The following is a 14848-nucleotide window of genomic DNA, read 5'->3' on the forward strand; positions in this document are numbered from 1 at the left end:
TTTGTGTTGTTTACATTTTATGCACTTGCACGCTGATTGCCAACAAAACGGACATCTGATGCAGTTTTACTCACCACCCGCGATCTGCAAATCCAGCTTCGAACTGGGACTTGTTTACAAAGCATTCATCACCAAAATCCCGGGAACAAACAAACATACATGCACAACTCCATTGCTGCCCCAGAAAAACAAACTTCATCCACTGTTCCCTTAACGCTGGGTTCTTTTGGAAGCTGAAAAAGGTAATCTTTCACTCACAACCAAAAACACACTCCTCTCGTGACATGAAAAATCTCTTGGCTTCCATAATTCGAATGAAGCGCGTTGATGGGCGTGCTCTTGCTCTTGCTCTGGGTGAAATGTGTGTGCATGCTTATCAGGGAGAAGTGCCCATACAAGGAATTTCGCCCTTTATTACGTGATAAAGGGCCATACACAAAAAAAACTTTCCGAATATTTGGCACAGAAATACTCCGTCATACGTCCAACTCATGTTTTGAAACTTTGGCCATGTTTAGCATGAGAATGCACCTCTTTAACAGTGTAAATAAGTCAGAATGCATGAAATAGATGCATGAATTTCATGTCTTGATGTCCTAAGACACGAAACGATTGGTTTGTGCGAGAAACCGAACAGTATTTATATAATTTTTTACCTCTAATACACCACTATGTCCAACTGCCTGGAGCATCCGGTGTGTGAGGTCTGAATGCACTCTGACACCGGAAGTGATCTCTCGGACTCATTGACGTATATGTGCGAGTGCATTCAGACCTCTACTGAAGAAACGAAGTCACCTACATCTTGGATGCCAAGAGAGAATTACAATAATCCAGTGTCATTCAGTTCAATACAGCTCATCTGATAGTGTCATTGCAGTCAAATCAGTAATATCACTGAATATTAGCTGTCTTTTAAAAGTAGTGGGAAATAAATGTAGTTCCTGATGACAGTTGGTCTCACTGTACGAACAGCAGGCGCTGATGATGCTCCGAGATCCTGTGTTTCTGTTTTATAGACAGTAAAGCTGCATGACAGCCCGTCAGGGGGTTATGGGATATGGTTCTGGCAGAGGTCACGTCCCCAGAGCCACGACTCACAAACAATTCATATCTTTCCCTTCAGCCTCCTGTCTGTCCTGTTTCTCTCTGCTGCATTTATTCATGACTTTAGTCGCATGATCCTGTTCTCTGTTTATACTAGGGCTGGGTTGAAAATATTGATTTCTCGATTTTAATCGATTCTCATTTTGATGAAACAATATAGATTCTTAAATCTCAAGAATCAATTTGTTTCAGTTGATGCGTGAACAAAACTTCACTAAACATTATTTGTAGCTCCTGCCATCCAATAATCACAATGATCTTTGTGCTTTGATACTTTTGATATGAAACAAAGACTCAGCTTTCAAATCCTGCCAGTTTTATCGTGATTGAATGAAGGTTTTTGTGTCTCTTTATTGTGTTGAGTGACAGATCTCTGTAGTGGCTCAGTTGAACCGATCTTCTCTTCCTCTTTACTACTCGTTACAGCAGCAAATAAACATGAATGAATATCAGAAGGAATGTTGAAAGGTACAGTAGAACTTACTGAAATTAATCATGAATCATAACCGCAGAAAGACGTCAATAGTCAACAGCTTAAGAACAATATCATAATGTCACATTTACCTCAGAAAAGCCATTCAGTGGCCATTAACTCGATAGAGGAATTTGTGATATGTATGTGTTAGATAATTAACCATCTGATTCTGTTATGTAGTTAATGGTGGTGTTCCCATTATGCCCTGCTCCCCTTCTCATTAACTTGCTGCGACAGCAGCTAAATATAAAGCAGCAGATGCAGGGAGAGCATGTGGAATCAGCTGCAGGTGTTGATGGGAAGGTTGGTTTGATGAACTTGCTGTCAGACGGAGTGACACACTGAACTCTGACGGACTACAGACACGTTTAGACTCGAGAGAGACTGTTGCGGCGCCGTCTTCATCAGCGCTAGACTGGGGTGTGGGTGTGTGTGTGGCTTGTTTTGTGAAGGTTCATTATGCAGAGACACAGGAAGTACATTGTCAGTGAAAGGTGAATGAACAGGGAGTTGCTGCTAATTAGCTGTCATGAACAACAGCCTGTCTCACTCTCTCTTCTGAATGAGAGACTGTTGTGCAGCAGCTCCTCTAATTATTGTGCGTGTGTGTGTGTGTGTGTGTGTGTGTGTGTGTGTGTGTGTGTGTGTGAGAGAGAGAGAGTGTGAGTGAGTGTGAGTGAGTGTGTGTGTGTGTGTGTGTGTGTGTGTACGTGTTTTAGGTACAAGTTTGTTTCCACAAGTGAAATAAATCTGACAGCACTTCACTTTGGTGACGTCCTCAGTTGTAATAACAAATATAATGCATAATTTATAATATTAAACAATTATTACAGTTGTAGTTTACATATGTTCATCTGAAGCAAATGTCAAAACTGAATATTACATGAATAAATGAATATTCAGCATTTCAAACAGAACATTATTTGACAAATAAACTGCTTTTGAACCTTTTTAATATTAATAAGCACATCAGAATAATCTGTGTAGAGGTTTTTCGGATGCAAGAAGGCACTAACTGTTTCTCACTCTCATTCCCAGCAGCCTCTCTGAGTGCTGGTTAATGACAGCAGCAGTTACATGTTAATTAAAGCTAATGCAGATTAATTCCTCTAATGATACAGCAAGACCACACAGGTCTGTGAGGGTCTTTAAGGGTCTTTGATGTTCTGTGAGGGTCTCTGCACATCTCTGAGGATCTGTGAGGGTCTCTGATGTTCTCTGAGGGTCTGTGAGGTTATGTGAAGGTCACTGATGGTCTATGAGGGTCTGTTAGGGTCTGTGAGGTTTACTGATGGTCTGTGAGGGTCTGTGAGCATCTCTGATGTTCTGTGAGGGTCACTGATGGTCTATGAGGGTCTGAGAGAATCTCATGTTCTCTAAGGCTCTGTAAGTGTCTGATATTTTCTGAGGGGCTGTAAGTGTCTCTGATGTTCTCTGAGGCTCTGTTGAGGGTCTTTGAGGTTCTGTAAAGGTCTGTGATGTTCTGTGAGGGTCTCTGATGTTCTCTGAGGGTCTGTTAGGGTCTCTGAGCATCTCTTAGGGTCTGTGAGGTTCTCTGAGGGTATCTGATGTTCTGTGAGGGTCACTGATGGTCTGTTAGCATCTCTGAAATTCTGTTAGGGTCTGAGAGGGTCTTCAGCACAGATGTAGCTGTACATGCAACGTGTCTGATGCTAGAATTCATGTAGGGAGCGTTGAGTGCCACGTGACCTTCTGTGGACTTTATTTGTTGCAGTTATTTACCTACACATCACCTCTCCAGGAAGAATAGAGTTGTGTGTGCAGATGTGTTCACCATTCTCAATGTAAAAAATATAATTCCAGTTAAAGTTTTAGTGATTTTGTTTTTTTTCTGACAGTTTTATTAGTTTTTATACATATCTGTAGAGTGTTTTAGATTTTTTTTTTTATTTCAGTTTTAGTTATTTTAGTACATCATGTTAAACTAAATGAAAATGAAAAAGGATGCCTTGTCAACAAGCTGATAAAATATAAAAAATTCAAATAATTTCAGTTAGTTTCTTTTTTCAAGTAACTGAAGGTTTTTTTTATGGTTAAATATAACTGTAATTTAGTTAACTATAATCACCCTGAATAGAATAAGTGAGTGTTTATGAAGATTAACATCTATAAGCAGATGTAAGCTTTCAGAAGTACATATATTAGCATATATTCATAGCTATAACACTTTTTGGCATCACACAACCTTTAAAGGTTTTAATGTGTTTATGTTCGTTCATATGATGTTCGTTGAAGATCTTTAGTACTTCATTTAGTTGCTGATCACAGTTACTCAGCGAATGTTTCCAATAACTGAAGCTCGACACACTGGCATTAGATTTTCTTAAACTCACCCATTGGATAAAGAGTTTGTCTGGAGTGAAGTTGAATCAGAATATGAGTGAGTCTCAGGCTTCAGTGTTCAAACGCAGTCTGGATCTGACTTCCTCTGTGCACAGGAAATGAGCAGATCTCCTCCTCTTCTCCAGTGTTTTGTGCCTGGCAGCAGTGAGATCTTCCTTCCTTCTGGACGAGTTTGAATCCACAGATGAAGAGCTAATGAGACCGACGCTCTTCATCTCAGTCCACACATGCTTTCCGTTCTCGTTTTTCAGAGCGCTACTTTAATCTCTTTTCCATATTCATACAGCGTTTTCCATGTTTTGCTTGGATCATCTACATTTAAAGTGCTTTTCCTTTCGCAGTTAATTAATCAGATAGGAAATGAACGGTGCGGTCAGGAAGAGCCGTGTTTGATTCACGTCAGCTTCATGAGCTTTACTGTAGATTCGGTTCTAAATCACTCTTGGCTTCTCCTTTGGAAACCCTCCTGTGGATTGTTTTTGTTTCTACAAGCTTGCGTTGAACGAATAATGATGATTGTGTTTGCCGCTTGAAAGACTTTATCATTTAGAGAACTCGCTGTTATCTGCATGTCTTTGTTTAGTAGAGGAAATGGTTAACTGGGACGATTAATGGTTGTATAAAAAGCCAGGAAAAGATGTTTAACAGTTCAAACACTCCTATTCATTGTAAAGTACTTGCTGCTACATGTAATTAGCATCACAGTGAAATAATGTCAGTCTGTCTTTTACTTGCAGAAACTTTTGCTCACGTAGAACCGGCTTCCCATCCATCACCATAGACCTCTAATACTGCATTTATGCTTTTATCCAGGTATCTTACACTTGTGATCCTGAGGAGCTTATGAGCAGAAGCAGGATGAGTGCTCATAAACACGTGAATGACAGTACACAGAAGGAACAATAGCGTCTTTATGCATCTCCTCTGAAGGGCCGCTGGCGTTCAGCCACAACATCTCTTAGAGCGCCGGCCCCGGGCCCCAGATGTGTCATGGGTAATGAGCCAGTAATGTGAGATTCTGGGTGGTCGGCCCGGAACAGCGTCTTGCACACATTTACTGTAATGCTCTTAATGGTTGAAAAGCTTTTAGCGGCATCTCAGCATTTTACCATTTTTAACTCGCTGTTGTGATTACAGTTGGTCACGGATCCCACACGTGACAATAGATGCTTGATTTGTGGAGATGGACGGATGGATGTGAATGGATGAAGTTGCTCTAACATGTCCTTAATGACAGAACTCAATGTTTGTTTGGAGTTTTCTGAAGACGAACGTGTTTCAACTTGAGAAATGCTACTACAGTGTCCCCACAAGTCCTTAAAAAGCCCTAAAAAGTCTTAAATTCAGTTTGATCACATTCAGCTTTACCTTAAATATCTTAAAGTCCCCATGTAGTCAATAATTGTATCCCTTAAAACTCATCTTTGATCACCAAAATGACATATTTAAATGTCATTGCTTGAATTTTGCTTGAATACGTTAGCAAACAGCTAATAACATGTTGCTAATGTTACACAAACCATGTTTCCTTAGTTCAAGTTCACTTGTGCATTCACGTCATTTTGTGCAGATATATATATTGTAATATTTTGGATAAATATCTTATTAATCTCATATAGGATGCATTTGGTTGAGTTAATTAACCCGCTAGCAAAGCGCTTCAGTTTACCGGTGTTCATTCAGCACATACAGCTCAAACAGCAATGCACGACCAATAATAACTATGATTGGGACTGTCATATTACATAACATTATAATGAGAACATGTAATTCCGATCACGTCTCAGTCCATGTTTGACACTGATGGAAGGGACGCTGCTCTCTGATGAATCCCAGAATCTTTTTGCTGGACTCCCAGCATTAACTTGCATCAGTCAGTGAGTTAGCGCTCACATTTCTGTTTCCATTTGTCCTTTCATAATAGCAGAAGGCCTGTAGAGAATGGAAGCAGACGGAGGTGCTGGTTGTCATGTCAACGCGTTTGGCTGGAGTGGTGGGAGTGCGAGTGCAGATTGAGAGGCGTAATGAGCAGCCGCTGCTCTAGAGGAGTCGAGCTCATTGGCCTTTACATCACCGTAGCTTTGGGATTGGAGCTTCTAGCTGCTGCGATGTTTGACCTGAGTTCAGATGAATTAGCAAATGCTCAGAAGACTCATTCAAGGCAATTCATCGCTTCTCTTCACCAGCTGACCAGTGATAGGTTGTTCCCGTGAAGTCAATGACAGTTCAGCCAAAAATGATCATTCTGTCTTGTAGTGTTGTCAAAAGTACCGGTACTTAAATTTTGAAAATGTGACAATACCAGCATTTCTGTAGTACCGGAAGTACCGAGTATCCGGGTATATTCAGTACCCACTGATAGGGCTGTGCCAGTATTTACGTGAATATGACACGAGTGAAGCACAAAGCTTTGTTTACAGAAGAAATAGGCTAATAGGTTAGCAATTAAATGTGACATTGCAGCCATGGAAACATTTTGGTTCATGCCGAATGAGAGAGGTACGTGAGTCCGTACATTTAAGCTTTGTCGGCTTTGTATTCTGTTTTGTGAATCGCGATCTGGTCACCCGATTAGCAGAGAATTTAACAATATTCCATTAGTTATTCCACTGAACATGGAATCTCTGTTTCTTTTCCCACATCTTCACTCACGCAGGGGATTATAAACGTTTCTTCCTTTGGTTCGCTTTTAATTAGGCCTGTTATATTCACATTCTTTACTGTGGTGAAGTAGAAAAAACACGTCAATTTCTATTTAACGCAGTTTGTGCTTGTTATTAGGCGCGGCAAGTTTATTTGTATAGCGCGTTTCACACTCGGCCGGTGATTTTTAGTTTCGCTTTCTCTGGCAGCGCTAAATCAAACATAGCCTGAATGTGTGAAGATAAAACTAGCTCTTCAGACCTTTTACAACAAGTGTCAGTTGCTTGTAACATCAGGAGATAACATGAAGATATTATTAAAGAGAAATGGTCTCTTTCCTGCTCGTGTCCCACATCCCTCTCAAAGCGCAGAGCGGCTATATGACGCATCTTTGTGTGGAAATAAAAACCAATGTTTTTTAGAATAACTTTCTTATTATTTAGGTTACCATTATTTACTGATATTTATTTCATAGTTTTACAGGCTGTAGTGTGTCGTTTCACTGAAGGAATAACTAAAATAAACACGCACGTCTGTTACAAAATGGATGTTTGAGCATTTGTTTTATTTTTTTATATTTCAAAATTTATTTCAATGAGGTATATATACACACACAAACATGCACACACGCTCCAAATAATTATATGTATGATTACCATCATATTTAATGTTTTTAAAAATAGGCTAGTTAAATAAAATGGTAAAATACCGAAATTGGTACCGAGAACCGTAAAATTTTAATGGTATTGGTACTGACTACTGGAATTTTGGTACCGTGACAACACTACTGTCTTGGTTTACTGACCCACTTGATACTCTGAACCTGGATGACTTTATTTCTTCTGTAGAACACAGCTTTAACAATGTTCAGTGCAGTTATTTTGGTTTGTAAATATGTTTCTGCCATCATTTGTTTCTTATTAACCTGCTATCTGTGTTTGCATTTAACATTTATGCATGTGGCAGATGCTTTTATCCAAAGTGACTTGCATAGCATTGAAGGTTTGCACTTTATCAGTTCCTGCAAATCGAACCCATGATCTAGTGTTTGAGCTTCAGGAACACGCATATGTTGCATTAAGTCTTTCTGTTGTGGTCACTTCTGATGTCTGTCATTTCATGGTATTTTACAGGTCATTCATGCTTTGAAGTTTCAAAAATTGCACAAAAGTTCTATAAAATTATCATAAAAATATCAAGTATGAATGTGGAAGAAGTCGTCCTGTATCGGTATCAATTTGAGTGTGATATTCAGAAGCAGGCGGATGGTTTGAATCTGACTGAAGCTTTTCTACATGATTCCGCCTGAAGCTTTTGCTTCCGCATGCGTGAATAATGAATGGAAGCTTTTAGTGGCCCACTTCAAGAGCATCATGGGATTACAAAGAAAAAATACAACAAATAAAACGTCTTTGACATTCGATACAGACACTTGATGTGTGTTGTTATCAATGTCATGTAAGACACTCTGTTTTGCACATGATCTGACATGCTTGTCAGTGAAGACACAAGTGCTTAACTAACCCAGAACCGTAAAGGCACTAATCCTGCAAAAAAAATTATGCTCTTCCTCAGTATTTTTGTCTTGTTTTTCAGCACAAATATCTAAACATTCTTAAATCAAGATACATTTACTGGAGAAGAAAATGACTGAAGATATTAAGTCTTGCTTTCTGAAAAATTGATAAAAATTGAGCGAGTTTTTGCATAAAACAAGAACAAATATCTGCCTGTGGGGTCAGAACAATAAACTTAAGGGAAAGCAAAATTATTTTGACTCTATTGGCACATATTTATTCTTCTTTTCAGCATAAAGTTCACTTTTTCAGAAAACAAGACTTAATATCTTCAATCATTTTGAATCTCCAGTAAATGTATCTTGATTTAAGAATGTTTAGATATTTGTGCTGGAAAACAAGACAAAAACACTGAGGAAGAACATAGCTCTGGAGGATTAATCGAAAAGTAATCGAAACCGAAATTCAGAACCTCTAACCGACGTAATTTTCCCATGTCCGTTATTTCCTGTAAATACTTTTCCCATAAAAACACTACCGCGTGTGTAGTCATGTGACTCCGACCCGTCCGGTCAGCAGCATGGAAGCAACACGGAGGCGAACTCAAACGGCAAGTCAACACACAGCGCGCGATCCCCGATGTAAGATTATTTTCGCTTGCGTCCTCACAAATGTTTGTCAATTATGTGTTTAAAGGCTTGCCAGTTTGAACATTCAAGCGATTTTAGACCATCGGATTTGTATCATTATATTGAGCTACTGCGTTGTTGCATTGTGGCAAACAAACACTCATACAAACGGTTAGCTCGCACATCAAGATCGTGCGCGGTTCAATTAATCGAGAGTTTGTAACTCCAGTTTATTGGAAATAAATTCATAAATTGTTCTCGTCTTTGCACTTCTCTTCTGCTCTAGCTGGTTTATTTCTTACTAAACCTGTCATTGTGTTCTTTGCATATTGTGGCTCTGATAAAATACTTGTGATTTTTCCTTTGTAAGTAGCTTTGAATTAAAGTGCTAAATCAATACATGTAAGCATAAGCTTATAAAGAATCTCTCAGTATCCCTGCATGCATCACTGTGTCCCTGAGTTGATGTGATGACTGCTGACAGGGATGATGTGATGTGATGAGATGAGATGAGGGTCTGTAGGATCAGCTCAGAGGTTCTTCACTCATATCTGATGATGACATGAATGTTTTGTTTTTTTGTGTTTGTATTTGCAGTAGTGACACAGTCTGCATCATTAATTAATATAAACATGCCATTATGATGCTGTTCAGTTTGATTTGTGTTATGTTGGAGACATTTATTCATCTGATCTGACATGGTGTGTTTCTTCATGCAGTTGTTGAGTGTTTTCCTTCCAGTAGTTTGACTCGTTCTCTGTGTTTCTCTCAGTCTTCATCATCCAGGCGTCATCACTGCAGTTCTCCAAAGAGCCCAAATCTCAGGATGCCTTACATGGCCGCAGCGCCATCCTGCGCTGTGAGGTCAGCGACCCGGTGGACGTGCTGTTCTCGTGGACTCAGGACGGGCGACGCGTGCAGGACTCGGACCGCCGCTTTCAGGAGGGCAGCAACCTGAAGTTCATGGCAGTGGATCGACATGCCGACACAGGCAACTTCCAGTGTGTGGCGTCCAGCAGTGCCACAGGAGAGACGGTGACCTCCGCCAACGCCTCCTTCAATATTAAATGTGAGAATGAAATCCAGTGAAGGAATGTGTGTGTGTGACAGGAAGCCTCTGGAAACGAGGTCACATTTCATTTGATCTCTCTGTCATTGTTGAGTGCTTCTCAAACTGAATCTGTGCGTCTCTCTCTCTCTCTCTGTCCATCGAGTGTGTGTCTCTCTCTCTTGCGTGTCAGATTGCGTCTCGCCCTCAGCCATGTAATTATTCCTGTCGAGATGATCAGTGTTCCTGCCTTCATGTTTGATTTCACACGTTTTCCTGCCTAAGTCTTTTGTAGCTTTTCAAACACGTTCAGCGTGATTTCTGTTTCACATAACCAAAAGGATCAGCTCAGTTCTCATTCTCTCTGTTCTCTATAGTGTGTATTCAGATGTATGTTTAGACGGCATTTAAACAGGGTTCGTACAAGGTGCTTAAAATGCTTGAATTTGACTTTTTGAAATTTAAATCCTGGAAAACCCTTGAAAAGGTACTTGAAAAGTGCTTGAATTGTTGAAAGGCAATATGAAATTAGTGTTTCATTTTATTGATGAAACAATCTTTTCACGCAAAATGAACACTGCAGCCTGTCTGATATAGATATAGAGCCATTTCGCATGGCTATGAGCGTGATATTGCTTATATAAATATGCAAGTATATGATACAGCTTTCATTCTTCAGGTCAGTCATATATTCATGGGGGAAAAATCAGTTTGAATAAAGGATATCTTTGTCATAGTATCCTTTCAGTGGTTAAACTTACCACAGTCATTGCATGTGCTGCACTTTATTTGTACCATTTTGTTTTAGTTATCTAGATATTCTGGATTCAGATGGCCATAAAATCACAGACTAACCCGTTAATGTTGGTATTACCTTACATCCCCATCACCATTCGAATAGGGCTTTATAGAGCGCAATCACATTAATTGTTTCTCTTTCCTCCCTTTCATGGTTTTGCATGTTTGTATTGTATGTTGTTTTTAGCGGATCATTCTTATGGTTGTCAATGTGTCATCAGGGCTGGAGAGGGGGCCGGTCACTATGAATGAACCCGCCTCAGAGGCGGAGCTAGAGGAGGCTGAGCGAATCGTGCTGCAGTGTCACATTGATGGACATCCACGGTAAGTCAAACATGTCCGATCCTCACACTGAACTTATCACATGACTAAAGAACACCAGTGAATGATGTAGATCACAGACGTGATGCTGAGCAGTTGCCGCGAGGAGGTTTGAACTGATTCTGTGTGTGACGATGCTGAAATGAAGATGTTTCTGACCCGTGCAGGCCGAGCAGTAAATGGTTCAAAGATGGAGGTCAGCTGGGCGGAAAGGACCGGATCCTCACGCTGAACGACCTCAGCCCAGGGGATTCTGGGATTTACTACTGCTGTGCTCGAAATGCAGCAGGACAAGTGTGCAGTAACCACAACATCACTCTCAACATCATCGGTAAGATTAGTAGCTTTAAACATACAGAAGCTCTGTTTTTTTTAGATTCGATTGGTTTTTGTCGATTATATTAGATGAGGGGTTTCCAGTCTTTCAGATGAAACTGACCCCCAAATATGATCATCCCCATGCGAGGGACCCCCATCCTAACATTTAAAAGGCAACTATATATTTTCATGAATGAAAACCAAATTTATACTATGAAAATTAATATTATAAATATGCATAAAATAGTAGTATTCATTAGGGCTCGAGCACCGATGGTGTGAGGACCCTATTGTAATTGCTCGGTCAATTATTCTTCTTCTCTGAAATGAATCGCATTTTTGAGGGCCTAAACATGCTCAAAAACTCATGAAACTTTGCACACGCATCAGAAGTAGTGAAAATTTACGTCTGATATGGGTTTCAGAATTAGATGTGGCAAAATGGCTCGATAGCGCCACCTACAACATTTCAATTAAGCGCCCTTCGTGCTACGTTTCACGTACAAGTATGAAATTCGGTACACACATGTGACAGCCTAATTCCTACAAAAAAGTCCCTGGGTGCAAAATCTGAAAACCCAACAGGAAGTGAGATATTTTGAATTTTCTCTGCAAAATTTTTTCAGTTTTTGCCATTTCCAGACGTTGTACTTTAACAAACTCCTCCTAGAGCTTTAATCAGATATTTGGCCAGTCTAATCTAAAGGCCTTTGTGACGTTAAATTGCGAAGATCTTGAGTTTTACATTTCAATATGCCACAAAGTACCAAACATACTAGAAACATGTTAAATCAATCAACACTTGGCTAAGTGCTAATGTTTGCGATTAACGCCACGAAAAAGGAAGTTGTTGTAACTCAGGCATACAAAGTCCGATCTGCTCCAAACTTCACATGTTTGATAACAGTCCTGGCCTGAAGACATCTACATGGCAATATTTAGTTACAATCAAAGCGCCACCTGTTGGCAGCAGAAAGAGTGGCACTTTGAAATGACTTTGCCATAATTCTCCTGTATTTACTCGCTTACATGCATTTTGCCCACTGTTGACTGATTTCCTAAGGCCAACGGGTGGCGGTGAGCCCAGGTGCGAGGGTCCTTTCATCGCTGCTTGCAGTTTTAATTTTTTTTATTCTTTTTATTTATGTAGTTAAATCTTTTGGTCACACTTTAGATTAGGGTCCAATTCTCACTATTAACTAACTATTAACTATGACTTTTGCCTCAATAATCTTAAAATTTCTGCTTATTAATAGTTAAAAAAGTAGTTGTTAGTTTAGGTATTGGATTAAGGGATGTAGAATATGATCACCCAGAATAAGGCATTAATATTTGCTTTATAAGTACTAATAAACAGCCAATATCCTAGTAATTATGCATGCTAGTAAGCAGCTAGTTAATAGTGAGAATTGGACCCTAAACTAAAGTGTTACCAGTCTTTTTATTATTATTTATTTATTTTCACACTTTTTTTAACAGGTTGAAAATCCCTGTATTAGGCCGTGTGTCCACCAAAGCGTTTTTTCCAGCGGCTAGCATACTTTTCAAATTGTTTTCAGTAGGAGCGCTGCGTTTTTTAAACGCCAGGAGCATAACAAGGCACTGAGTGCTCTGTGTTTTTTGCCAGTCGCCTCGAGTTGAAAAATGTTCAACTTTGAGTAAAACGCTGCTCTCATCATGTTCATCAGCCAGCTGTCCAATCAGAGTTGAGGAGGGGCGGGACAAATACAACACAGACCAACTGCCAACATTCTTGCTGTACAACGACATCAACAAGCAGAGAACGGAACAAAATGGATGAAAAATTAATATTGCTAATTAACTCTGAACATACATACCAAGTAACATTTTTAGTCTAAAACAAATTATCTAGGAAATCAGTTACAAGTAACAGTGCTGCGGATATTCCGTATCACAGCATCAAAGCTTCTCAGCTGAAAAAAAAAATGCTGCGATGCTCTCAAGCGCTCACAGGCGTTTTCAGCAGTGCGTCTAGTGTTTTCAGCTGGCTAAATACGCTTCGGTGGACATGCGGCCTTATCAGCGCAAACATGTTTAGTTCATAGATGAATCTCTAAAGTGTGTGAGAAGACGTGCTGTCTACTTAGAGTGCCTGAACGTGCCAGTGATGCCCAAACGCGGGCCTCTCAGTCGGTTTATCGCGTGCGGCTGAAGCTGTTTTCGTGCATTCTGTTATGTTTGTCACCTCATGTGCGAAGCAAAGCAGAAATGTAGAAAGTGTAACCCAACACCCCGGCCAGCCTTCCCATCAGCCACCTGTGCTGCTCACGCACACACCTGCAGACAGAATAACAGCTCCGCTGAAGAATAAAGAGATCAGCTAGAGCATGAAAATTACAAATGAAAGGAGAGAGCGAGAGGAACAGGGATAAAGGAGATTTAGCAGAAGAATAGAGGGCGGCAGTGAGAGTAAACGCTTACATGAGCGTGTCTGTCTGATATAGACGTCTGTCATCTGAAGATCTCTGAATGTGACTGGCCTGTTGTGTTTTGATTTTATTTTTCCTTCGTTTGAATTGATAGAGGCATGTCACAGTGATCAGCACCATATGTTGTGTATTTTATTCTTTCATCTATGATAGATGAAGATTCAATTATGAAGTTTTAATGAGTCACACTGACGGCTGCACAGTCACATCATTATCACAAAACTCATCGTAAACAAATTAAATATCTCTGTCAGACAACAGAACCTGATGAGGGATGCAAAGATAAATTAAACTGATAACACTTGATTAAATAATTAACTAAATTTATATGATGTTGTACAAATCAGTGCTTGATGATTAACTTAATGTACTTAATGATGGATGATGAACGTATAATGTGAATTCATTAATGTGTTAACTAATGCTGCTCAGCTTTATACAATGTTTGTATGTTTGTAAATGTTACTGTAAATCAGGTTGATTTTAGAATCACGTCCTGCAGGAGCTTCTGTGGTCTTATCCAGGTGTTCTTAAGGTCACAGGTCACATGACACCTGACAGATAATAATGGAAGGCAGTGTATGTGTCGCTCTCCATCCACGTCATACTGTATATTAATAAGATCAGAGAGTAACTCTTTTCTCTCTCTCTCTGTGTGTGTGTGTAGATAAGACTTTTCCCCGTGTGGTCGTGGCTCCAGTGGATCAGGTGGTCCTGCGTAATGAAGAGGCTGTGTTTCACTGTCAGTTCAGAGCCAAGCCTCCGCCGCTGCTCCAGTGGTTCCACGACGCAGAACCTGTCGTCAACAAATCACGGTGAGACACTTCATCGCTTAAGCTCCAGGTCTTTAGTACTTAGATTTTACATTAGACTAGTCCTTTAAATGCTGACGAAGGGTCAGAGCTCGTGGGAATGAACTGTGCGATATATACTTCCAGTGAAATCCAAGAACGAACCGGAGTGATGTGATTTCGAACAAAATCAGGCCAAAACGAAGTTCGTTTGGAATTCAAAACAGCTTGCCATAGCAAACTTTCTGGAAAAGTTCGCTATCATTGGTCAGTGGTGATGATATAATAGGTGGGTGTGGCTTTGAGGCTCCGCCTTCTTTCAGGAGAAAATCTTCTCTGGTTCTTTTCTAGACGCACACACACACTGAAGCATGTGCGATGCTCGCG

The 14848-nt window shown here is 40.0% G+C and overlaps 1 protein-coding gene across 2 annotated transcripts in view; it reads left to right on the forward strand.

Moving 5' to 3' along the window:
* The window catches only part of ptk7b (protein tyrosine kinase 7b), a 65349-nt gene that overhangs the window by 35465 nt on the left and 15036 nt on the right, over positions 1–14848 (forward strand). For both annotated transcript variants that reach the window (XM_051917738.1, XM_051917739.1), the window contains exons 2-5: positions 9508–9804; positions 10803–10905; positions 11070–11233; positions 14338–14485. In XM_051917738.1, the coding sequence (XP_051773698.1) occupies positions 9508–9804; positions 10803–10905; positions 11070–11233; positions 14338–14485 (712 nt within the window). The remainder of the gene's footprint in view (positions 1–9507; positions 9805–10802; positions 10906–11069; positions 11234–14337; positions 14486–14848) is intronic.

The sequence above is a fragment of the Ctenopharyngodon idella genome, chromosome 13 (genome assembly GCF_019924925.1).
Source record: "Ctenopharyngodon idella isolate HZGC_01 chromosome 13, HZGC01, whole genome shotgun sequence".
Taxonomy (NCBI): Eukaryota; Metazoa; Chordata; class Actinopteri; order Cypriniformes; family Xenocyprididae; genus Ctenopharyngodon; species Ctenopharyngodon idella.